A 27376-nucleotide genomic window follows, 5' to 3' on the forward strand; every position below is an offset into this window, starting at 1 on the left:
GAGGCAAGCCAGCCCCTGTTTACCAGTAAGCTCCTTGGGAACTGTAGCACCACACGCGATCCTGCAAAGGGCACCCACAATGTAAAGTGTGAGTGCTCCAAAAACTGTCCAGCATGTTATCACCACAGACATCATTTGGAGGAAGAATAACATGACTGAAAGCTCTTTTGGGCAAAACAGTTCTCCTACATACAAAGCTAAAGGTCAAGGATAAGGTTTTTTGTGCAGCCTTCTCCTTAATATGTTAGCTTTTAAGTTTTTTTTATGTGCAGGGGGCAAGCATTTGTGAGGAGGAACATTCCATTTTGCGAATCCCCAACTGGAATCTGGAATGGGGCAGCCCAAACACATGTTTACCACCTCCACCATGAAAACTAAACCATAGTGTCAGAGCCAGCTGGCAAGGTTGAGCATTTGTCAGTTCTCATTTACTGGTAAATCTCTTCAATTTGCAGTTTCCAAAACAATGAGAGTTGAAACTCAGCCATCCTCCAACGTTCACCCTTATATGAATTTAGCGGGGTAGTTTCCCAACCATCCAATATTTACAAAAATGCATATATTAGGGAAATGTGTGCATAAAAATGCATATATTAGGAAAAATAACATACAAAATGCATTATGTTAAGGGAAATAGCTTGTAAAATTGTCTATGTATTCAAAACTGCATGCAAAAATGTATTTATTAGGAGAAATGTGGATGGATTTTCATGAAGATCTTGCTGCCGAAATGTGGACAACTGAGGATTGGAAAAATGAGAAACAGAGAGAATCAAAATGGACAGATTCTTCTATCCCAAGCACTGATCAAGAAACCACATCCCACCTAATCATAGGTCATATTGATAGACTATGAATTGACTAATCTGGGTTATAAACTGGCAATTTGCCTCTCAAATAAATGGTTAATCAACAGCCACAACACACTATTGTATGTGTTAATGATGATGATGTTATGTACACATAACATCCTAGCTTGAGGTTTTTTAAAAAACCAATTAAAATCTCAGAAATGTTTGCCGGTCGGCAGTCCAATCATATAATTCTTGAAATCAGAAAGTCACCCTATGTTGATTTTTCAGGGTATGAGGGTTTTCAGTCTTACCTCACGGAAGTACTTTCACAAGACCACTTCCCTCTGTGATGTTCAAGGGCAACTCCCCACCACCACACAAAGGGTGACTCCCCACCACCACACAAAAACGTACGAATCAAACTTTACTTTGCCCTCAATTCTCTTCTTTGAGCCCTGTGTAATGTCCAGCTTCCAGGTGTTTAGAATTTATAAAATGAAGCTTCTTGTTTTTGGCCCTTTCTGCATAATATTTTCAATATGGCTTGTCAAGACAGTTTTCGCTTCTGTTCCATCACTGTCAAAATAATAGCAGAAGCATAACAAAGACAAAACACTCCTCTATCAGGCAGAGATTACCCAGCTGCAAGTTCCCAGAGAAAGCTCTGTGGTAAATGCAAGACACAACATGGAAGAGAGCTCCCCAGTAGTAGGGCAAGAGCCAGAGAGAAAATCTTTTGGGGGTGATGTCTCTGGAAACTGGTGCCAGAAAGTGAAATATACTCGGAGTCCTGTAGCGATTTCATGCTCTTTATTGCAACTTGTAAAACAGTGATTTAATTCCCTCCCCCCAAACCTCAGGCTTTTATATACATTATTTACAAAATGAGTCCCATCTGATTGGCTGATTCTGCTTCCCTCCTGGAGCCTGATTGGTCTTTTCCTGCAGACCAATCAGTTGTTGCATTCTACGATCCTACCAGCCTAATAGGTTGATTAACTTCCTCCTGGAGCCTGATAGGTCTCTTGCAAGCCAATCAGTTGTTGCATTCTAGGATCCTAATTGCCTATTGTTCTGGGATCCAAGCTTAGTACATAACAGAAAGAAAGGGAGAAAATATGGAAGGACGGATGAGATAGACCAGCCTTCCCCAAGCAGAGGCTTCCCAGGTATTTTGGCCTGTAACACCCTTCAGCCCCAGTTTGCTTCTTCACATCTGGTAGTGTTATGTGTTACAGGAAAATGGCTCTCACGCCATGTGTAGATGTTGTTGTTGTTGTTAGTTTTATATGTTCATATATACGCTGCCTCTGACAGGAGTTCAAGGCAACTTACAGATATGTGAACTGCAGGAGGTGCCATTTCATATTTTGAAATAGAAGGTGGGGAGATTCTCAGAAACTTTGAAAGGCCCACTTCTGTATATATTTAAAATCAAACAGCATTACCAAAACTGTGTTTTGAGAATGCTTCTTTTTCACACCTCATATTCAGTGCTATTTTATAGAAGAAGGGGTACCGGAACTCACCATGAACACCTCCCTTGTTCTATTGTAATGGCAATAGTGCCCACCTGAGATGTGCCAAAACTGAGTTCCGGCCAAAAAAAGCCCTACTTTTTACATGGGAAATGTTTGCCGTGTTTGTTAAAGCAAACCTACCTAGCATATTTTGGCCCACGCCATGGTGTATTATGATATTAATTCAGCATGCAGAACCCAAAAAGCTGGATCAGAAACATGGGTGCTCTTGAAATTGTACCTTCCAGCAGCCATTCCATCTGGCTGCATCAGAGACAGACTTTCCCCCTTCACTGGTCTGGCTGGGACTACTGCTATTTGGTTCCTTCCCTCTCCAATTTGTGACCATGGTTGCTAAATTTTTATATTTTCTTTCCTTTCCTGTCCCTTTTTCTATCACATCTCTTATTTTGTAAGACATTATTTTGAATGTAAATTACCTTGAGTGCATTGGCAGAGTGGCAATATATTAATGCAGTTAGTATGTAAGCAAACAAATACAGCACCGGCCCTACCATTAGGTGACTTGGGGAGTCATGAAATTATTTAATGTAATTATTTAATGTATTATTGTTGTATTGCTATTTCAAGGAGAGGCACTTGAGGAATATTTATTCCTAAAGCAAGGCACTTTTCTCAGGTGCCAAAGTAATGTGGCTAGCTGAGGGCAATCTATGCACCTCCCTGACTGGAACAGTAGGGAAGTGCTATTTGCTGCTCTGCCTCGGGCAGCAAAATGTATTGGACGTGTCATGCATGCATGCGTACATAAAGGTGGATACATTAGGGGTAGTCAGTGTGATGCCTTCCAGATGTTCTGGACTAGAACTCGCACCATCCTTGTCCATTGGCCATGGTGGCTCAGGCTGCTGGGAGCTGTATTCCAAAACACCTGGTGGGCACCACGTTGGCTACCACTGTCATGCATGGTTTGAAGCAGGGAGGTGGGGTGAGTTTAAATGGGGCACCTGATCAATGAACTGCTGTCAGTGTAACGTTGCACACAATATGCCTCTAAGATCTGTGTAGTAGCATAATCAGGGCTGGAAGAACTCAGACACCTGGCAGCCAAAGCTGAATTCCACCCTGCCCTGGTTAATCTCACCTGTGCCCCCTGCGATCCCTGCTCAACAGGTGTGGTGTTCCCCCTTCTTTCTGTACCTGGCAATTAAGAACAGCTTGGAACAGGACAGCTCCACATTCTAATAAGGATGTTTCTGTCTGTTCAGGAGGAGCAGCTTGGTGAATAATGAGGAACCCAGCAATTCAGTGCACCGTGACTTAAACAGTTTACTTATTGCAGCAGAGCCAGCAATGAGAGTTGTTAAATCCTGCATGACATTTACCTTAATTCCACAATATAATTAATTAACTCTCCATAATCCAAATGCAATTAGCAAGATCTCCGACTGCGCCTCTTAATTGTTCTGTGTGCTATTAGCCAAGTGACTGCAAGTGACACTTTTCTTGCGCAGTGTCGTGCCCCGGTGTCCTCTGTGCTGCCGCCTTGCCTGGCTCTAGACTTTGCGCATGGACCTTTCTCCTAAGCCTACCATGTTGAAGGAAGCCTTATTGATTGCAGGGGGATTTATTTTCATGTAATGGTCTTAGGCAGGAGGCATAACAAAGTGGTGGTCTGAAGCTAAGATGGGAGATGCTCTGCATCACATTGCTTAATTCTATACTTTCCTAACTACATTGCTAACATTGCTAACTGCAATTTTATAAATTAAGCAAGCCAGGCTTTGGGAAGTGAGGTGGTGTAATTTGTTTTAGGTCAGTTTTGTATACGGTACCCATTGCTATTTTACAGTTTTGTTGTTTTTGTTTGTGCTGGGTTTACTTTCTGCTGGTGCTCTAGCTGGTTGCAGAAATATGTCTTGGTAGGTTTTAATATATTCTGCACTCCCCCTGTCATGACTATATGGTGAAGGATAGCACAGAAATATCTAGCGAGATAAATAATTTTTAAAATGCAGAATTTCTGTTGGTGTGTTTATACTGAGGCTGGGCCAAAATGCTCGCCTACCCCTTTGCAATTCTACCATTCCATTCCATATGGTCAAAATGCAGAGGAAAATGCTATATGTAGCAACATTTAAGGGGGATTCTATGGGGAGGGATGACCCAGAGAAATGCCACAGCAGCAAAAGTCAAGCAGGGGACAGTTTTGGCCCTCCATTGTTGCTGTCTCAGCTCCTTACCCTTTGAGCCCTAGTAGATGCCATGACCGCTCCCTGTTTTAAAATTCAGTTCAGCAAGCAAACAAAAGCAAAATGTGCCATCATCATAGACAAACACAATGAAGAGAGAATATATTAATTCTGGCTGATAAATCCCTGGAGGTCAATATGACAAAACTAGTTTAAATTTGTATACTCCAGCTTTAGTGAAGCACACACAGCAAGGGCGGTGCACCATTAAGTTAAGTTGAACTTAGTTCCCATTGAAATCAATGGAGTAAGTGATTTATGGCCTTAGTCCATTTGATTTCAGTGGGAACTAAGTACAATAAACTTAATCTGGAGCTATGCCATTCAGATTTTCCAGTTACTTAATCCACTTTGAGCATCATTTTAAAAAGGTAAAGGTACCCCTGACCGTTAGGTCCAGTCACAGTCGACTCTGGGGTTGCGTGCTCATCTTGCTCTATAGGCCAAGAGAGCCGGCATTTGTCCACAAACAGCTTCCGGGTCATGTGGCCAGCATGACTAAGCCACTTCTGGAGAACCAGAGCAGCACACGGAAACGCCGTTTACCTTCCCGCCAGAGCAGTACCTATTTATCTACTTGCACTTTGACGTCCTTTTGAACTGCTAGGTAGGCAGGAGCTGGGACCGAGCAACAGGATTCGAACCACCAACCTTCTGATCGGCAAGCCCTAGGCTCTATGGTTTAGACCACAGTGCCACCCGCGTCCCTTGAGCATCATTTACTTTCCGTTAATTTGTTTTTAAAATCCCATTTTTTTAGACATCCATTTGGTACCTGCTGGTTACCAGGAGTTTCTTGCAAAGATTGCTCAGCTAGGTAGACCTTGACAAGACTGCCTATATTTTTAAGCAGGAGCTCATACAAACCACAGATGGTGGGCTACATAATTATTTTTTAATTGAGAATATTTAAATGCCTTTCAACAGAAAAGCAGCTTGCATAATAAAATTAATTGGGTAACCATTGACTCATCTTAAGTTTTTGCTAGTGCTTATCTACCATTATTTTCCTTGAGCAGGATGCTTCTTGAATCTCATGGACCTCACTGGGCAAATAGTTTCAACAGTTCTCAGCTCTGCAGCCCTCATCACAGAGCTTCAACTAAACTAATTCAGATTAACCAATTCACTGAATTAATTAAAAAAGCAACCCTCTGAATTACACATAAAAATAGTTCCTGTAATTTCCAGGTAAACTGAAAGTGGAGAAAGTCTCTTCCATGATGAAACTCTGGGCAATTTTTAATTCAATTTCAATTCAATAATTTTTATATGTAGGAATTTCATTGCACTGCACTCTGCTTGGTTGTGGCCACTGCATTTACTATTTGTACCTATCAGAAAAGGGATGCTGTCACTTAAGTTAAATATATCATAAATGCTGAAACAAATAAATATAAAACAATTGCTTTATTTGGCATTGCCAAAGTGGGAGCTTTTATGTTTTCTTTTTCTTCTCACATATATTTCATACTTAGATTTTAAAATCCTGAAAGCTGGGGGGAAATGCCACAGGCGACATGAATTAATTGTGAATTGAACTGTGAATGGAATTAGTTCCTTTTTGAAGGAGGTGGAGGTGAACTGGAATTGATTCATTTTTAAATGAACTTTCCACATGCTGCTCATACTTGGGACTTGCTGTGGTGTATTTCCCAATGGCCACCATTGCAAGATTGCCTATTTCACAAGAACCACAAGCCTTCTAAGTCCTCTTCCCAGTACACATCCAAACGCCTGGACATCATCTGTGGCTGTCAGCAAAGGTCAAAGCCATTTTATGGAATTTTCCTCTGTGGCCTGCCTACTTTTCTATTCCCGAACAGCTAAGGATTGTTCTGTGCTATCCAATCTATAGCAGATTGATGAATCAATCTATTGATTCATTCTACACCTGAATTCCTCCAAACTTGCTTGATTTGGCTTGGGTCTTGGCCAAATCCAGTGCAAAACTGCTGGGCATTGGAAATGGGGAAAGTGTTGTTACACTTAGGTCTGGCTTGCATCTGGTTGGCCAATGTTAGAGCAGGATGCTGAGCTAGGTGGGCCTTTGGCCTGATCCTGCAGGGCATTTCTTATGTGATTACCTTAAAAGCCTTAAATGGATTAGGACCTGGGTACCTTCTCTCTTATGTAACCCCATGTGTTGTGTTCAACATCTGAGGCCCTTCTCCATATTTCCTTGATGACTGAAGTATGGTAGGTGTCCATGAGGACTAGGGACTTCTCGGTCATAGCATCAGTGCTCTCCAATGAAGCCTGAGCTTGAAAACTGAGCTCTTCTAGATGCTTGGTGAACATCTGCTGATTTTTGTTTGTTTTGAAAGAGAGTAGGTAGGGTATCATAGAATTACAGAATTGCAGAGTTGGAAGGGACCATGAGGAATATTTTGCCCAACATGGGCCTTGAACCCTCAACCCTGGGATTCAGAGTTTCATGCTCTACCAACTGAGGATCTGTCAATCTCAGTTCTTTCAATTTCTCATTTTTCCAGGCTTAAATTCAGTTCTCAGTATTTCTTCAGCAACATCCTTGTTTTTAAATCCTCGGGATAATCTTCAGCATTTTAGTGCAATCCTCTCCTAATAAACACATTTTTGTATGCAGTTTTGACTTACGTACACATTTTAACAAGCATTTTACCTTAATATAATGCATTTTGGTATGTTATTTTAACCAATGTTTTCATTTTCAATTCCACTTTCCCCTAATATATGCCTTTCCATGAAGAGATGCATGACAAAGTTCAGGTAAGTGTGAACTTCAAAGGGTAGTTGTAGTTTGGTTCTCAAATCATTTAGGAAAGTGAATTTGATAAATTCAGCTTCAAATGCAAACTGAATTTCTCTCCCATCCCTAAAGGAAAGGCCTTTATCACTGACTGCTTTATGTTTGGTTTAGCTTCTCCTACTTCTCTATTATTCCCATTTTCTACCGATCTGTTGCTGCTGCTTTTCTTGTTCACTGCTTGATAGATGCTTACTGTTTTTAATGGATTTTGTCATTAGCTGCTTTGAGTTCTTACAAAAGAGAAGGTGAGGGACATGCATTTTTACAATAATAAAATAAAATCCATCTCCATCAGATCATTTGGGTCACACTTTTTTTTTTAAAGGAAGTAACAACCACTTGAATTACAAACTAGTGGTGCCACTTTAGCCTAATTAATTGTATGTTCACAAGTTATTTTAAGTGCTTGAAACAAGCAAGCAAACAAATAACAATTCCTGTGAAAACAGCTAAAGAATCCACAACCCACTTCTCCTTTTTGGTTTAATTTTTTTAAAATACCACTTTCTATGCTGCCCCATAACATCAAGTTCTCGGGGGGGGGGGGGCTTACAATAAATATTAAAACACAAAGCCCTAAAATCAAAAGCATCATAAAGACCTGGGTCTCATGCCATGACAACCCAAACTATGGGCTCCCAGGAAGGAGCTTTTGTAGGGTGTTTTGAATGATGCATTAAGCTGAGCTAAGCAGTGGTTTGGCTTAGTGCACCATCTGAACTGGAACTCATGGCTGCAGCCTATGGTTTAGGAGGAGGGAGTTAAATCCCGAGTCTCCTTTTGGATGGTGTGCTAAGCCAAATTTTGCTTTAGCTCAGTGCAGTGTGGCAGTAAAAAGGAGCAGGGAGGAGCAAAGCTTGTATGAGCGTCACTCCAGAAGTGTGCATGTTTGCATTGTTTGACTCACTGCACTGTGCAAAACAGGACAAGAAAGCAAAGCTAACTGGAACCCTAAAGTTATAGCACAGATTTACATGTTACATGGGATGTGCAATGAAGCCTAGCATCACAGAAATGGCACAGAATACTGTAGATGAGTGTGCCAAGCACTCAATGCTACTCTTCAATAACATGGACACACTCACGGAAATATAACAGTTTTAAGAGGGTGGTCCATCATGCAGCCCAAGAGCCTCATGTAGCCCTCAGTGCCTTTTTGGTAGCCCTCAGCAACATTTGACATCCCCCTCCCCACCAGCCCTCGCTCTGCCTTCCCAAAACTGAATAAGCAAGGTGCTGGGCTTTGGGAAGGCGGCATGATGGCTCTGACAGGGGGCTGGAGTCCTTCAGCCTCATTCCCAAAGCCTAGTTAGCACTTTCTCAGCTTTGGGAAGAAGATGGGAGGGCTCTGGGACCCTGCCAGAGCCTTGCACCTCCTTAGGAAGGCAGTGTGAGGGCTGTGGGGCGTAAGAGTTTGGCCTCCCTCCCTCAACAAGGTAGCGTGTGGCCCACAGGTTCTGTGCTGAAGTACTCTTGTAACCCACTTGGTATGAAAAGCTCGGCTGCCCTGAAACAGAAGATTTCACACATCTCTAAGGTGAATTGACTTACTTCCATCTTTTTATGAATCCTGCTTTTTTAGGGAGAAATACATCCTTGGTTAAGATTCATGTAGAAAATATACAAAAGAAGTTTCCTTTCTTCTTTCAAAACTTTACCATCCATTTGAGACATTCTAAGATGGTTCTGCTACAAAGAACATGACCACTTGACTCTCTACTTGTAGTTCAATATTCAGCAATCCTCACTTTGCAAATGGTATAGCAGAGTTTGTACTGGGTTATTCTTGAAAAGAAATTTAGATTGCAATAACTCATTTATCAATGCATATGGAATGCTGCTGCAGTAACAATAAGGATGCGCCCTACTGAATGTATCCATTGACCTTTATTGATGTTAATAATACAAGATATCCCATGTTATATAAAGGAAATCTTATGGGGTTAAAAACAACAACAACTAGGAAGCAAGAGCAGACAATGATAATAGATCACAGCTCAGCCTTGCTCTACTATGAAAAATAGCTGGACTCTATAGATATGTACAGTAATGATTTGTCCAAACCCTCTGTATAATATGTCATATGTCAGGAGTGCTCTGATGGTGTTTCCTGCTTGGCAGGGGGTTGGACTCGATGGCCCTTGTGGTCTCTTCCAACTCTATGATTCTATGATTCTAATCTGGATCTGCTTTTCTGGTGCTGAGCTCCATAGCAACAGAGCAGCTTAGGGACACAGACCAAAGCAGTCCATGTTGACAAGCTCCGTGTCAACTTTGTCCGCTGCTTTTTCTAATCCTTTGTTTGCAGCCTTTCTGTCAGCTGGGACAAGGAAGCCAGGGGCCATCCAAACAAACCATCTTCACTAGAAGGTTTGCAGAAGCAAGGGCTTTTCTTCTTTTGCAAATTGCATTGCTACAGAGATAATGCAGACTAGCATAAGAATGACGCGGGTGGTGCTGTGGGTTAAACCACAGAGCCTAGGGCTTGCCGATCAGAAGGTCGGTGCTTTGAATCCCCATGAGGGGGTGAGCTCCCGTTGCTCGGTCCCTGCTCCTGCCTACTTAGCAGTTTGAAAGCACATCAAAGTGCAAGTAGATAAATAGGTACTGTTCCGGTGGGAAGGTAAACGGCATTTCCATGCGCTGCTCTGGTTCTCCAGAAGCGGCTTAGTCATGCTGGCCACATGACCCAGAAGCTGTATGCCGGCTTGCTCGGCCAATAAAGCAAGATGAGCGCTGCAACCCCAGAGTCGTCTGTGACTGGAGCTAAGGGTCAGGGGTCCCTTTACTTTTAGCATAAGAACACAAGAAAGTTTCTATTGGAGATGGTGAAAGGCCCACCTAGTCCAGCATATGGTTCTCATAGTGGCCAGTTGACTCTAGGAAGCCCATAGGAAAGACCTGTCACCTGAATGATTCCCAGCAACTAGTATACCGTATAGACAGTATGCAGCAATGGAGGCAGAACATTGCCTTTGTGGCTACTAGCCATTGATAGGCTTATCCTCCACAAATTGTTCAAATATTCTGTTAAAGCCATCCAAGTTGGTGACCCTCTTGTTTGAGCAAATTCCACACTCTATGAATTGTTTGGAAAAGTGCTTTTCACTGTGTAAATAAGAAGCAAATGATGTCGCTTAGAATATATGTATATACTCAAGGATTTCAGTTTTTTTGCCCTGGCTGCAATTCCATCCATACTTGATGCTTAAGTTCATGGATTGCTTTGGATTAATGATAAGTTCATTACCAGACCACACATCTATCTCTATGTAGATTTTAACTTCATATCCATGTTTTACTGCAGTAAATAGACTCTGCACTTAACACATTTATTTGCTAGATGCATGAAATTCTACTGTGTCTGAATGTAACTGCTCACATGTTTGCGGTAGCTTTTATTACCTTTCCAAGTTCCTGGGGTTTTTTTAATTTAAAAAATGGGATTCGGATCAATAGCGGTAAAGGGAGGGGAGGTGTGATGCACGATTGCAAGCTTCACTGGCTATCATTTAGCATCCAAAGGGATTTATGCCTTTTTTGCTTAACAGCTTTGTCTTCTGCTTGCTAAGAATGGGGCTCCACTACACGGAGGATGCCCTTAAAAAAAGAGGCTCTGCTATGATGGTTCTGCTTGCCTGCTCTCCTGGGGCATGCAAGTGGATTTCAGCCACACAACACTGGCCAGTCTTCTAGGAAACTTGCTTTCTGGGGAAGCTTTGCTAATCTGAGATCTCTGCAGCATTTGAGTGCATGTGTGTGCTGTTGACTGTTAGCTGTACCATTGGCCCCACTTATTTATTATGGAATTTGTATTGCCAGCTCTTAACCTATATATATGCTCTTTGAGTGGCTCACAGAGGCAGGCATTGTTTACCAGGTACTGATTCAATTTCTGTGGTGAATGAGTCATACGCCTCTCTTTTTTTGATGGAGGAAGTAATACCAGTTGCTAGGAATCACTGCTTTGCTCATGTTCAGCTGGCAGGATTCCCATAAGCATCTGATTGACCCTTGTGAGAACAAGATGCTAGATTAGATACCGTATTTTTTGCTCTATAAGACTCCCTTTTTCCCTCCTAAAAAGTAAGGGGAAATGTGTGTGTGTCTTATGGAGCAAATGCAGGCTGCGCAGCTATCACAGAAGCCAGAACAGCAAGAGGGATTGCTGCTTTCACTGCGCAGCGATCCCTCTTGCTTTTCTGGCTTCTGAGATTCATTTTTTTTTCTTGTTTTCCTCCTCCAAAAACTAGGTGCATCTTGTGGTCTGGTGCGTCTTATAGAGCGAAAAATACGGTAAGTTTTTGGGCTGATACAACAGGGCTCTACCTAATGTTGTTTGCAATGGGGAAACTTGAGCCTGAGTTACTTATGAATCTCTCTCTGGACTTTAAAAACGAATTCTTAAAAACATTGAAATAGATTTTTATATTGTTTTAATTCTAATATAGTTGATTACCTGTTAATGATTATACTTTGTATATGTTTGGCTTCCTGTGTTTTATCCATATTGATTTAATTTTTGTCTCAGTTTTTTTTTGGGGGGGGGAAGTGGGATATAAATAAATATAATAGTACAGTGGTTACATACACTTCAGGTTACATACGCTTAGGTTACAGACTCCGCTAACCCAGAAACAGTACCTTGGGTTAAGAACTTTGCTTCAGGATGAGAACAGAAATCGTGCTCTGGCGGCACGGCTGCAGCGGGAGACCCCATTAGCTAAAGTGGTGCTTCAGGTTAAGAACAGTTTCAGGTTAAGAATGAACCTCTGGAACTAATTAAGTACTTAACCCGAGGTACCACTGTAGTAGTAAATAAATAAATTAAAATTTGAGTGAATGAGCACCTGCATATTCAGATATTCATAGGTCATGGCTGTGTCACACAGTGCATTAGCAATGTGGTTAGGTGAGGTGGTGACAAGTGCCTGGAACTGGATTACTCCTATGGAGGTATAACAAGTCATTCAAAACAATGTTGATCTTAACAGTCAGGTGGATTTACTTGGATTTGCCTGTCGTGCATCATGCTTTATTGACAGGCCTCTTATGAGCAAAATGTTTGTTTGCTAATAATTATTTGAAATTAGGCTCAGAGCCTGGGAGCATATATTTTTGTGCTGCATAGGTAAGTCAAAAGAAATGAAAAGCGGAAATAAAAGTTTCGGACAATTGTGAAAATGATACTTACTCGGGTATGACCTCAGTGCTGTTATTCTTTTTCCTTAGAAAGCCCAACTACAAAGGTTTCAAACACTGACAAGCCAAAAAAAAAAAAAAAAAAAAGGCTTGCAAGAAATTGATGTTAAAAAATCAGGATAACATTGATTTTATGTCAAAGTGACAGCATGAACAGAACAGAGCTACTTAAAAAAGGGGGGCTCAGTTTAATTACATGTCTAAGGCTGAAACCCTGTACAGACTAACCTTTGATTTAAGCCCCTTTGAACTCAATGGACTTACTTCTGAGTAAACATGTATAGAATTGCGCTGTAAACCTTTGGTTATACTGAAATGACTAATGAAGTGATTTTGATAGCTCTTGCTTTTGGAGAATGAGACACAACTTGGGCATGCTAAATTAACTGTAGTCAAGTGACTCTTATTCTGACTCCTAGAAGACTCTCATACATAAATTCATCTGCATCCCCAAAGTGCTGGAGGGAGTTCAGAAACTGGATCGTACCTCCACTCATAGTGAGGTTGTACTAGATTGCAAGAACTTTGGGCAATGGTATTCCGAGAAAGAAGTACCACATTATACCAACTTCTCAGTTAGCACTTATCTATATGTATCAAGCATAACAAAAAATTATATAATAAAGACTTGATAGTGCACCTGCTTATAGCAGCTCGAATTACCACCAGTTTTGGAAAAATGTAGACAGGGCCAGTCTTACTACTTGGTACACTAAAGTGTGGGATAATGCCCTACCAGAAAAAACTAACCAATAAGCTGAGAGTCCTTAGGGGCTAAAGGAAAAAGGATGCTTTCATACCTGTTTGGTCTGACTTTATTTTGTTTGCAAGCAGGGAGAAACATGGCCAAGGAGCATCCCGCCCCTCCCCCTCGGCCATCAGCCTATGACTGAATATGGCTCATAAAGTGACATTTGAATACTTTAATTACCTTCCCTCAGTATAATAGGGTTCATGTTTTGTAAGCTTGTCTTGTTTTACCATTATGTCTGTTATGAATAGTTCTAGTCACTAACTTTCTTGCATTCACATATCTGTTTATTTATTTTGGTTTTATTTTACGTCTGTATTTGCTCAACAGTGATCTATAATTGTATGTGGTATAGTTTTGTGTGTGTGTGCGCACACACACATGCACCTCTTGTTCTGTTGAAATCAACAGGGCAGAACCAGCTTATATCCAATTACTTGAATCTAAAATGTTACTGCTAAACTGAGAAAAGTGGGTTGTGTGGTAGCCGAAAAAAGACCAGGTCCAGTGGTACCTTGGGTTACAAACACCTTGGGTTACAGACTCGGCTAACCCAGAAATAGTACCTCAGGTTAAGAACTTTGCCCCAGGATGAGAACAGAAATCGCGTGGCGGCAGCGGGAAGCCCCATTAGCTAAAGTGGTACCTCAGGTGAAGAACGGTTTCAGGTTAAGAATGGACCTCTGGAACCAATTAAGTTCGTAACCAGAGGTACCACTGTATAGGCATTATACTTTCTCCCTGATTTTGGCAGATCAGAACAATGCATTATTCAGCAGATGACCATATCTATCAGTTCATGCTATGCAGAACACAAGTAGACAAGGCAGATACGTTGAATTCTCCAACTTGTGAATAGTGCTTAATTTAGAGGCTTATCAAGTTGATAGTAAGATTGCAACACGAATGCCCTTTTGTTTGAAGTGGGAGAAGTATGCATTGCCACCACAAAATATCAGATAAAAGACTGGTTCTTTGCCAAAAGCATAGTGCCCCTAGATCTTTTTGTGTTTTGGATTCACTTGCAATGGATTTGGATCCCAAACAGACCCAACCATATGCAGAAGTCATTTCTTCTCTCAGTCCACCCTTTTCAGAAAATCCAAGGATGGCAGGTGTCAACAAGATTTTACGGGAGAAGGAACACCATAGCGCCAAGATTTTACAGTTATCAGGACATTGAAATTGCAATTAGAAAATGACCTCAAGTAAAAAAGGTAAAGATAAAGGACTCCTGGATGGTTACATCCAGTCAAAGGTGACTATGGGCTTGCGGTGCTCATCTCACTTTCAGGCCGAGGGAGCCGGCATTTGTCCACAGACAGTTTTCCCGGTCATGTGGCCAGCATGACTAAACCACTACTGGCACACAGAGGACTGTGATGAGTGCCAGAGCGCACGGAAACACCATTTACCTTCCCGCTGCAGTGGTACTAGAAAACTGTCTGTGGACAAACGCCGGTTCCCTTGGCCTGAAAGCGAGATGAGCGGCGCAACCTCATAGTCGCCTTTGACTGGACTTAACCATCCAGGGGTCCTTTACCTTTTTTACCTCAAGTACACTTTCCACACAGTGGTTCCAACCAATAAAAATCTGAGCGGACTCAAGGTTGCTTTGCCAATAGACAATAGTTGTAGTCCAGAATACATGAACTCCTGACTGAGCAAATGCATCATGCACCGGATGAACTGGACTGTAGTCCATGAAAGCTTACTGCATAATACAGTGGACGCTCGGGTTGGGAACGCAATCCGTACAGGAGGCACATTTGCAACCCGCAGTGCCACATCTGCGCACGAACGGGTCGCAATTCGGTGATTCAGCGCTTCTGCGCACACACAAGCACCAAAATCTGGAAGTAACCCGTTCCGGTACTTCTGGGTTCGGCGCAGTGCACAACCCAAAAATTTGCAACCTGAAACATCTGTAACCCAAGGTATGACTGTAAATGTGTTATTTTCAAAAGTCTAACAGGACGCTTCTGTTGGTTTCCCTGTTCACTTTCAGTCTGAAGGGCACTAGCTCCTTGCATGCATTTCCTTGTTTGGCATAGGGCTGCCCCTTCCACTGAGGTGAAAATGAAAATTTTCATTGGTAGAGGAACTCCACACATGCTTGGTCATAAGCCATAAGCCAACGAAACTGGGGCAAGTAACTGCAGTAAGATCTCTTAAGGAGGAAAGCAACTGTTTGTGACCTAAAGGAGGGGATGGGAAACCATCAAAGTAGATGTGTGGAAGGGCACTCATGTGCATCTCTATAATTTCCCAAGTTTTCTCTTTTACTTTAACTATTTCCCTCCATCTGGGAACAAAACTCCATAGTTTTCTCCCTACTTTGCATGTGTGTCTGATTGTGACCTTTGGACCATGCCTTCTACAGTCCATTCCTGGGACACCCCCCCCCTTCCAGTCCTACTAATGTTGGAGTAAGGGCAGATGGAGCACGTCAACTTGGGAAGGTAGCCCCTCTAGGATAAGGCAATGCTGACCCTGAACCTATGTTGCCTTGTGGGATATCTTCAGGAGAAGAAAAGGCTAAGGAGTAAACCCTACACAAATCCGGTGGAGTCCCCAGGACGGTTGGATGGTGTCTTGTATGCCCCCTTCTGGCAACTCCTGCTGCCCAGCTGGTGCCAAACATATTGCTCTACTTTCATTTGGACCACATCAGTGAAGTTGGGGTGTGGAGTGGTCTGGTCGTCTGGGAGAGCCCAGGACCTCCATATACACTGCCCAGGCTTGTGTCCCAGAGAGATCATTTTGGTGCTGCCAACTGGTTTGATTTGACTGGAGTGTCCCGGAGGTGCGCTCCAATGTCTCATGAGACACACAGATGCCAACAAAACAACAATATTGAAATTCCAACATCAGTAGGACAAGGATTGCAGAACCTTCCAGCAAGGAGGGGATATCTGACATCCTTTCCAGTGTTTGACCACTCACCCCACCCACTGCACCTAGCTTCCTATTTTCGCCTGGGATCATAGGATTGCAGGACCACAGGATTGCAGGGCCCCAGCTAATGTAGCAAAGAACACTGGCCATTCTTAAGCCTATGATCTTGCATTGTGCAGGTATATCATTAGCCACTCAGGACTTGGCAGCGCATCAAATGTAACAGTACTTTGTGTCTCCGAACAGTTGGCATTTCCATCACAGAACCAACACAGAACAGCACCTGTGTGTGTTCCACAAAAGAATGAGGCTGCTTTGTTTCTACTTTTCGTATGTTTTATTATAAAGAAAGGTAAGATAAGCATTGTGAGCCAAAATGTGCAGGTACTGCAGAAACAGCACCACAAAGAAAATAAAAAATAATAATTAAAAAAAAAACCATGGAAAACGCACTTTTCATAAACTGTATTCTGCTTTCTAATTTTTTCATAAATAGACAAAAATCCTTGTCAGCAATTTTAAATAGATGGACATATGGCTGAAAAAAATATAATAATGCCATATAACATGGATATAAACTGTCCATTTCTTGCTGTACAAATAATAGAAACGAGTTTGGCAGGGTTTTTTTTGTTTGTTTCTTTTTATACACATCTCCATTCTATGTATAACTAAAAAAATGTGCTACAATTAATATAAAATGCTTTTACTATAAAGTAAACTACTAATTTCTTCCACAAAAAAATCTTAAAGATGTCTTTAGCACAGTTCTAAAACATTTATTAAGCTACTTACAACTATCCAACAAATTATATTTTTCATGGTCTTTTCACATTGTTTCCCTCTCATATTTGCACTTTTGCTTCCCATCTGCTCTGTCCACCTAACCTCCAAACAACAGGTTCTAATTTTTAATTTTTAAATTTAATTATTTTTTGCCAGACATCTGAGGCCTTTCGCATGTACAATATTCACAACAGACTTCACATTTGTCTTGCACAAAGGTTAGTGCCATTTAGCAAGTCATCGAAAGAGTGTCTCCTCCTGCTGAGCCAAGCCTAATGCCTCTGAGCGAGCGCGGCGCCCGGGTCTGTGCTGAATCTAAAAAGCAGTTCACTAGGAAAATGGTCCATAGCTAAGCTGGTGGCAAGCAGAGAAAGGGCAGGCAGGTGGGGTTGGGGGGGTGGTCCTTTGTAAATTTTGTTCTTTGTGATTTATGCAAGGTTGGCTTCCATGTACAATAGGACTTCGGAGAAGGAGGAGAAAGGGAGGGAGGAGGAAGAGGAGAGGAGAAGAGAAGGAAAGGAAAGGAAAGGAATAAGCTGCTCTCAGAGCCAGGATATGAAGCCAAAGGCGAGGTGCTCTCTTGCCCTTGTGACTTGCTTGATGCCCATCTGGGTAGCCTGCATCACAGACCCTCTTAAATGTCCTTCCTTTTCACCTTTGCAGAATGGAGATGTCAGGGTTTAAGTGAGGTAGAGTGACTTGTCCCTTGGCAGCATGCTGTAAGAGAAACAGAAGGAAGAGGATGGGTGAGATTGTGAAAAATAATATTAATCATAATCATAATACAACCACCAGGCTAGCAGGCACATTTAGAATATATTCCATACTGGTATATAGGTTTATATATTCCCTACTTGCTATATATTGTAATTGCCACAAACTGGATTTTTAAAATGTGGGATAAACTATCCAAGCCTATTTGATAGCAGCATTAGGATCGTCTGTGCTTGTAAGTTACAAATAGATGGGAAGGCAGTTTAAAGGGCAATACTTCTTTCATTGGCTTGAAATTCATAATGATTACAGAGATCTTAGGTGCAAAACACAATAATCAAAACCAATGGTATGTATGCTGTTGAATCTAATGCAAACTGAAGTGGCACACTGTGACTTCGAGAAAGGATGTTTAAAAAAGTTGCCCTCTCAAAGAACAGAAACAATTAACCTATTACGTTAATTTAATATCTATCTATATCTTTCTATCTATCACCTCTCTCTCTCTCTCTCTCTCTCTCTCTCTCTCTCTCTCTCTCTCTCTCTCTCTCTCTCTCATCTATCTATCATCTATCTATCATCTATCTATCTTTTTGCCAAACCATGAGAATGAGTTCAGCTGAGACAAAAGTGGGGGTAGGAGAAGAAGAGGCTACAAGGGAGTAAAAGACTGGAGATTTCAGGGCAATTCAAGCACCCCTCACTTGCATGGCTTCTTAGCTCTTTTGTTTTTAAACTGGACCCCTGCTCTCCATTACACAGCTTTAAATAGATTGGCCCTTAACTGTCATCCCAAATTTGGCTCTCTGTGGTAGCTAACATTTGCTGGTTTGTGCCCTGGAGATTAACCCTCCCCTCAAAAACACTGGAGTAGGAATAATGAGAACAGAGTGAAGCACTTCACTGATATATCCGTTTGCAAAAGAAGTCAGCATCCTATCATGTCCATCACATTCTCTCTTGTAATTCACTTATCTGTACTTTTTTATAAGCAGCGTTTAAAATGTTCTGTCTTCCTATCCTCAGCAAAGATTTAATACGTAGACAAAGTAGTGAGGTCTTCTAGTACCAAAACTTCATTAATTTTACAAACTACTCCCCCAAACACATTACGGGCATTGCTATAAATAATTGAATCCAAACTAAGTGCGCTTACTATGTTTTATCTCTCCTTTCTTACGGTGTTTGTTCACTTACTCAAGTGATTTGGAAGACTGAATAATTTGGAATGAATCTTCCAGTCTCCATCATGAATTAGTGTAGTCTGTTTTTGTTTGGACAAACTGACTGTATGCAAGTCAGCAGGTCTGTGTGATTTGCTTCACAGACTAATGCTCTGTTCAAGCTGCTTATCCCAGAGTGCTCCCATGACCACTCTGGACTAAAAGGTTTAAAGAACACAGCCTAAATTACAAAGTTTGATTAAGATGCCCAGAGAGCAGATCATACATGGTGGCATGGAAGGGTAAACAATAATTAACTGTGAGAGATGAGAGCGGCTGACAATTATTCAGTGGTCTAATGTCTGATAAACAGAGAAGAAAAATAAACACAGCAGTAGCCTTTAATGAGAAAAACCCAGCGGTCATGACCATTATTAGGATGGAACAAGCCTGAGTAAAGTAACAGAGCAAATATTGATGGCAAGGCTCTAAGATCTGCTGCTCAGATGCTGCTGCACTTCAGATTTGGCACACAGTCCTGAGAGTGCTGAAGCATTTTCACAAGAAGCTCTGAGGATGCAAAAAAGGAAACTGCATCGTATTGAACTCTCCATGTTCCTGTAACAAGCAACAATCTCAAGTAACAATGCATTCAATGCCCTTCCAAAGCCAATATCTGTGCCTCACCAGCTAGAGATGAGGTGCTACTCTTTAAGCCTTCAAAATGTCTGGAGCTTTATGGGTCTGGTTTGTTCCACTAGATAATCAAAATCTACAATAAGTAGAATAGTCAAAGCAACTTTTGTGCTATTTGTGCTCACAAATTATATGATAAACATGCTTCAAATCAAGGTTGCAAAAATTGCAAGGTGTGTGTGGGCGGCTCAAAATTTCTGCAGACCATCCATACCGCCTCTCTTTATATAAGTCTGCACTATGCTGGAGGTATATTGCAAAACACACACAAAAAAAAAACACCAAACACCTCATCTTTCATCAACGTGGTTTCCGTTTGTGAAGTTTACAACATGTTTTCCTGAAACTTTTTTTTTATGTGTCTAGATCCAGCCTAAGTCCCAGCCCCTACAGAATCTGAACAAACATATACTGTTCTGAAAAAAACACACAAAAAGAACACGAATTAGGAAGGAGGCTGGGTTTGCTAACTTTAGCAAGGTAGTATGGTCTAGGGCTATAGCATCCAAGAGCATATGAGAGGCATGTTGCCATTATAATATTTACTGAATAGCCAAGTGCATTTCCTACAATTATGGAATTAAACAATTGTACTATAGTGCCATTCATTTCCTCCTGAATCCCATTATCAAAGGATTACACTGTGCCTATCATCAGAATGACCCAAGACCACTGATTCTGTCCAAGGTGCACTGCCTATGTTAGACCTTCATAACAGATGTTCGAATTATGCTGACTTTAAAAGAACAACGGTGTGTTCATTGCAAGCATCAAATATTACGAGAAGACTGTGAGCACGATTCGTCCAGGGATGACATTTGATGCAGACTGTCATACATTGTGAGGGAGGCCAGAATCATCAGCAACCCCCACCCACCCCCTGCCAAAAAATATATGTCCCACACTGGAATTTTGCTGCAGAAGTTAGTTCACCTCATAATCTGCTATAGTGATTTTCTGTCATCCTTAGCCTAATCTGCATGGTTTAAATATGATTTTCCAGGAATATGAGATAAAACCATGAAATCTGACATTTTCACTGTGACAATGGCATGAAATGTGAGCGCTTTGATCATGAATGGTACGGGGCACTGTGACACAATACTGCATCTTGCCAGAATGCCAAGAGCTTGTTTTCCTTCCTTAGAGCGGCTACCTGCCTGCTGCATTCATGTTTCATTAAGGTACTCTAGCATTCTTCAGCATGCCAATACGCCTAAATAATGCAACTTTTATATTGGGTTATATATTATTTTGATATTAAGCTATATAATGAAGCTGCACTTAAGAGAGGCTTCTAACCTACATCAGCCCCAAAACAGGTGTCTCATTACATAACCTGCCTTCTGAAGTGCTTATGTGTGTGTGAGAGAGAGAGACACAGAGAAACACACACACACACACACACAGAGAGAGAGAGAGAGAGACAGACAGACAGACAGACTTACATGGAATGTTTAAAAATTAGCCCCTTTTTGCTGCAAACAGCATCACATAGAACCAATAGAAACAGCAATATTTTGGAAAGTCCTGAATGCCAAATATGCTTGAAATTGCTTATTTGCCTCCCACATTATTGTAAAAATAACATACCACACTGTTTCTTCCTACTGCAAGGTACTATTTATTCCACAGCAAGTTCTGTGTGGATACGTGTAGTAGGAAGGACCCAAACAAGTTCAAAAAGCATTAAGCACTGGCATTCCAAAACATTTATGCCTTCTCTTGAACTTTCCAGATTATTTAAGGAGAAGCACTTCCCCGCTCTCTCTTTGTAGGAAGGGGCCTTGAAGTCTGGCCTTGAATTTCCCAAATTCCATTTCCACCTAATGGAGGTGAAGGTGAGGCAGCCTTGTTGCAGAAAGGCAGCCTTGTCTCAGAAAAGCATCTTTTGCCACTTTGCCTCTTTGTCTGGTCCTTTAATAATACAATAGATAAATGTGCACTCTGGTGCTGGGGGTGGGAAGGCATACAAATGGAACTTAAGAAAAGGAAAAGAAAGAAAGAAATTCCAGAGTCTTCTCCCCCACCCCCTTATCCTTTTCAGGAGGAAGCAGTTTGGAAAAGAGAGAGGGGACGTGGGTTAGCTTTCTCACTTGTTTCTAGTCAATCAGAGTTGTGCTCAGCAGCTTTTGCTACAAACAGGAGAAATGAGTTTTTGGAAGAAGGATGCATGTCCGACCCAAACACAGTTGGTATGCTTCCACAGCGGGCTTGTGGGTGAAATGATGGACACCTGGATGGATGGAAGGCATTTTCTGACAAGCAGGGACAAGGTCACACCCACATCATGCATTTAAAGCCATGGTTTCTCCCTCAAAGAATCCTAGGAACTACAATTTCCAGCATCCTTTGGGGGAAGTCATGCATTTTAAATGTGCATTAAATGTACATAGTGTGGCGTGTCTTCAGCAAGAGCCTTTCTCAGTAAGGCAAAATGAGACCTTTTAACTTGGGATCTTACATATGTAAAAAAAACAAATAAAAATAGTTTGCCACTGGGAAAAGGCTGTAGCTGTTTGCCTCTAGCTAAGCACCTGCAATCCCTGGCTATAATTTAAAACGTTGGCCACTTTTTTTAAAAAAAGTGTATTTACCTAAAAAAAAAATTTAAACAGTAAACATTTGAAAACAGGGTGCTCAGTTCCTCCTCTAAATGCCAATATTTAAGCACTATCAAAATTTACACAGCCAAGTCGTAACACTTTAGGCCTTATGTGTACAGAACTGTTTTGCCATGGTACTGGAGACAAGTTGTCGCAAAGGACAACAAGAAAAACTTTTCAGGCTTCCCCTGGTGGCAGGGTGGGGAGGTGGGGTTTACGTTCACAAAGAGGACACTGGGCGGGAAATCCCTGCAGCAAAGCAGCTTCAAAACAGACAGAAGTAATCCTAAGGGACCAGTACAATATTCACTTGTGCTACAGAAAGGATGGGAGATGCTCTCTATGCAGAAACTCCACTGATGACCACAGAGAGTAGAGATGAATGCTGTATTTCTGGATGGAGTGATACCATAGATAAAGCTTGAAGTTTCAATAACATATTCCTGTCTTAAACAAAACAAAGCCCAGTGCTTCATCCACATTGCAACTGAACTATCATGGCACCTCCCAGGGAACCCTGGGAATTGTGGGGCTTCCCCTCACAAAGGTACTGAGAGATTATAAGACCAAACTGCCACAGAGAACTGTGGTTCTTAGGATCCTTTATGAGATTCTTTATTGGAAGCAGATGACATGTGCCAGTCAAACTGGTTTATGTTTGCAATGGACACATGGCTGAAGGGGGGAAAGGCTAAGCTTCCCCTTCTGTGCATTTCTACCCACACAGCAATATATGAAAATAGATGAAAATCTGTGATAAGATCCTTATTCTTACAAATCAAAGATGAGATGATAAACATGGATTTTAGCTACACCGCTTTAGTGGACGGAATTGAATTATTCTTCACACACCAAAAAATGCTCTGTACATAGGAAACAGGTATCAAGAAGAATGGTTCCTAATTGGCTTTCTCCATGCCATGCTAGTATTCATTATGCAAGGAACTTTTTTTTTTCATGTAGAGGAGTATTCACATGATATCATGCTGTAAGCAATGCTTCCTATTCTGACTCAGGTGTCTTGTGGGTGGGAAGCAATGGACCCAACATTTAGCTCAGCTAAAATTCACACTGCATATGCTCAGAACTAGATGAGCACCAGCAGGATGGTGACACTTTGTATGGGGATTCTTGCTTGTATACTGAATGCATTGTTGATGCAATCATGTGCAATTGATTGCTTTAAAAAAAAGCCTAGGGTTGCAATGCATTGGTTCATGTGCATTACTTAAAGAAGGGATGCCGAGCCTGTGGACCCGCCTCCCGCTATTGTAGGACTACAACTCCCACAATCCATTGTCACTGGCCCAGCATGCTAGGGCTGATGGGAGTTGGAGTAGAACAACTTCTAGAGGGCCACAGCTTCCTCACCTGATTTAGATGGAGGAGAAAATAATGGGAAAGAATGGAAGGTTGCAGCAATAGCAAATGACCAGTTCTGATATTAATTCTAGAAACTATGAACATTTGGAAGGCAGGCAAATAGAAGACTAGGCACAGCTGATGCACAGAAGATCTGAGAAATTCATTTGATTCAAAACGCTTGGGAAAGTACCTCCTACTTTCTAGTAAGAGTTTTCTTGTAATTCTAAAGAGTGAACTGAAAGCATTGAAAACCAGCATGCACACGTGCCATTTGGTAAGTGAAAAGATACAGATGTATTACTACTTTCAGCTAGCGGAAGTTATAGAGGGCTATGAGGAAATGCAAAAGCAAAAACCTCTGGGTGCAGACATGCTCAATCATCATGCCTTAATTATTCAATCCAACATAATCGGTTTAAGTATCACATCATATATCCACATTCTGACCATTTTCTTGGTACACGTTCATGAGTACAAACTCATAAAAGAAAGGACAGGTAAAGAAAAAAGTCGAGTTTTTGTCAAGTTAACACTGGGCCACTTTAGTCTGAAAACACAATTGTTCTGAAGACAATATAGCATTATTCCTTGGAAAGGCATTGAATAAAAACACTCATGCGCAAAACAAGTATGAATGTTTTTGAAACATGGTGCTTTGATTACTTCCATCATTTAGACAGCCCTCTAAACATGCTGAAATTTCTTATTTTGTCTACTGGCCTGCAGTGGTTAATTCCGCACTCTCTGCTGGGGTATTCATTGTCCCACTCGGTATTTCCTGGGGGGTTTGATGCAGCAGGTGATCGCGGCCCAACACTGTTCTGAAACTCAGATGAAATATGAGAGAAGTCCTAAACGTGGAAGAACAGCGGAAAAGAAAATGTTATAAAGCAGGATCTGGGCAAAACAGTCTGGCTTTACCTATAATTTCCAAACAGAATCCCAGCTGAGCAAAGTGCTTTAATGTATGGATAGCAATATGTTCAAGAACTTCATTTAAATCAAGACCAAAGTGAAAAGATACAACAGGATGTTTATTCTCTAAAGAAATCAGCTGCTTTCTTTCTCTTCTTTGTTTTACAAGGTCATGTTCTGAGAAAAATTCCTTCCACATTTATTGCCCATATTATGCACAATGACACATAGATGCTTTTGCTTGCATCTATGTTTTTGTTTTGTTTCTTTGCAATCATAAACACTTTCCCCAAAAGAAATGCGTCTCTTGCTGCTCTAAGGCATTAAAGTAGTTGAAGTTAAAGTAATGTGGTGAGGAAAATCTTTACAAGCACTGTTGTTTCATCTGATGACACCTTTTTGACTCCAAAAAAGCTTGAGAGACAGTCTAATGAGAGATGCTGTTGCAGATGCTGGTGTATGGTTTAATCATAATCAAATGAACAGCATCTATTAACTAGGAAAAGATGAGATCTGAACAAGGAATTCAAGCAACAAGGTTTATAAAAATTAAGCTTTTTTTGGACCAGTGATGCAAAATACTCCATTTCCAAGTTCACCTACTTTAGAGCTCTTCAACTGACTTTAATTAGTGTTAGTTCTACTTCACTATAATTATTTTGAAGCTGGTTTGAAGATTTTGATCTAAATTACTACGTTGCAAACTACCACAGTGATAAACCATGGCAAAAATGTTCATATTTACAGATCACTTCTCACTCTCAATTCCCAAAAGAAAGCTAGGAGTATTATGCTATTATAATATTCAGAATATGGATAACCATGATGTGACATTTCAGAGGGAAGACTTTCAAGAAAGCTATTTCTCTCCACCCCCCATTGACACCAACCAGGTGCAAATACAAGGCAGCTCAGAATCCAAGGAAAATACCAACTCTGAGAGTTCAGGAACATGGAAGGTTCTGCTCATATAAGTCCATGTATCCAATTACCTATAGGACAGATGTCCTGAACACATAACCTGTGGGGAAACTGCACTGCAGATTCACCTTTGAACTCTAAATGATAAATTCACAGGATCCGTCTTGATGAACAAATCCACACACTTGAAAATGAGGGGCATAACTTTGAAATGCTTTTCAATATAAGAACTCCTGACTGCTGAAATCTCCATTAGTTAGCACAGCAGCAGCGATGTTGAGCTTTTGCCACCGGTGCTTTGGTGTGCCTGGCTAATATATTGCTCCATTTTGGGGCAGTATATAGAAACCTCCCACAACAAGGTGGTGCATTTTATTATAGGATTCAAATTATTCCAACCCAGAAAGTAATGACAGTTAATGGCCTTTATGCGCCATTTGAAAAAGTAGTCTTGGGTGTGCCAGCTTGATGTGATTCAGGAGGTTCCTGATGGGTAGCCCCTTTGAAGATCAGGGAAATTATGCTCTGGGAGATGTTTAAGCCTTTCCTCCCATGCCTTTCCCCCAGCGTAAATCAGCCCACACTCACCAAAAATTGCTACTAGCTAAACAAGCGGAAAAGACAGCAAAAGATGCTATTCCTGTCTTTTACCCGTTTTGGAGCTAACAGCAGTTGGAGGAAGGGTAGCATTCACATGGGGGGAAAGCCATAGGAGGAAGGAAAGGCTGAAACAGTGGTCTTGTTCACACATTAATGGTTAATGGTTCATCATGAATGTGTGTTATCTCGCTTTGCTCCTCCCATGGGAGAAACAAACCATGCCCTTTGGCTTAGCGTCATGTCCAAATCAGAGATCATGCAACCAAGGTTTATTCTAGGGCTTGCTGACCATAGTTTGCTTGAGCAAAACGAAACCGCAATTCTTGCCAGGGACCGTGGTTTGCTTTTCCAGAGTGTTAACAGGGATGAACAAAGAAGGTAAGATCAGCAGATTTGTGATAAATCGTTAACTGTAAGGGTGAAGTAGGGCACGCTCTTCCGAAGCACCATTTTCCCAGTCTTCAACGCAGCCCAGTGGGGGCTGCTGATTAGCAAAACAAATAACCAAGGGACACCCCGATCATGGATCTTTTGAGGAGTGTGTCTAGTTCAGCCACAAGTTCGCAAAACCCAGATGTGCAGAATTGATGGTTAAGAATGGTAATTTAGGGCTCAAGCCACTCACCTGCTGGCCTGGTGGTGAAGAGTTCATTGGGGGCTGTACCTGTAGTGCCATGGAAGGAGACAAGATGGGTTGCTGTGGGACCTGCTGCATGCTGAGGGACTGGTTGAGGATGGAGCTCTGTGGGTGGTGCAAAGACAGCTGCTGATGGAGAGGGGGGCTGATCTGGAAAGAAGGGGGTGGCGAGGCACTGATGCTGGGCAACATGGGTTTGGAATTGAGGGTCCTGGAGAGGCCGGGGTGAGGGTGTCCACGGTAGCTCTGCAGGTCTGCTGGGGACAAGAAGGAGCCCAAGCCAGGATAGGGTGATGAGGCCTGTGGTGGCATCGTATACAAGGGCTGTTTCGGTGGGATCATTTTTGAAGGTTGGTTGGTTTGGGCACTTTTTGTCTCCCCTTGGTCAGCTGAGCTCTGCAAAACGGTGGGAGGAGGAACCACACAAACACATAGAACAGATTGCAAATGAAGGACAAGTCACTGAAATTAAGTACATGCAACTTCGACATCTGAATAACTCAAAGGCACAGTTCTCCTCCCCTTTTAAACTTTGCCCCTCCTATCAGATGATACAAAGAAAGGAAACCTAAGAACGAGTTGTAAAATGCATGATTTAACACATGTTTCCTGTGCTTGAAGTTCAATGACAGTTGGCCAAAATAAATAAATATCACAATGGAAATCAATATGGCAAGGAGCAGTGGAGAGAAGGCAATATAGCTCAGTGGTAGAGCACATGTTATGCATGCAGAAGATCCCAGGACCAATCCTTAGCCACTCTACTTAAAGGATTCCCGGGACCCCCTAAAGCAACTGCCAGTC

General features: G+C 41.7%; 1 protein-coding gene and 1 long non-coding RNA gene across 10 annotated transcripts in view; one reads left to right on the top strand and one right to left on the bottom strand.

The window, feature by feature from the left end:
- Nucleotides 1–1867: 1867 nt before the first annotated feature.
- LOC309373274 overlaps nt 1868–27376 on the top strand; it is a 104315-nt gene continuing 78806 nt past the window's right edge. Inside the window, exon 1 of the long non-coding RNA XR_014169930.1 lies at nt 1868–1963. This is a non-coding gene — a long non-coding RNA (uncharacterized lncRNA). The remainder of the gene's footprint in view (nt 1964–27376) is intronic.
- TOX2 (TOX high mobility group box family member 2) overlaps nt 16484–27376 on the bottom strand; it is a 251651-nt gene continuing 240758 nt past the window's right edge. For 8 of the 9 annotated variants that reach the window (XM_081916974.1, XM_081916973.1, XM_081916970.1 and 5 more), the window contains 3 exons: nt 26561–26968; nt 24220–24350; nt 16484–17672 (listed from right to left, as the gene is read on the bottom strand). In XM_081916974.1, the coding sequence (XP_081773100.1) occupies nt 17636–17672; nt 24220–24350; nt 26561–26968 (576 nt within the window). In that variant the 3' untranslated portion in view covers nt 16484–17635. Of the gene's footprint in view, nt 17673–24152; nt 24351–26560; nt 26969–27376 lie in introns of those variants that run through there. The other variant, XM_081916968.1, reaches the window with a different exon arrangement.

This window comes from Podarcis melisellensis, assembly GCF_964234715.1.
Source record: "Podarcis melisellensis genome assembly, chromosome: 6".
Taxonomy (NCBI): Eukaryota; Metazoa; Chordata; class Lepidosauria; order Squamata; family Lacertidae; genus Podarcis; species Podarcis melisellensis.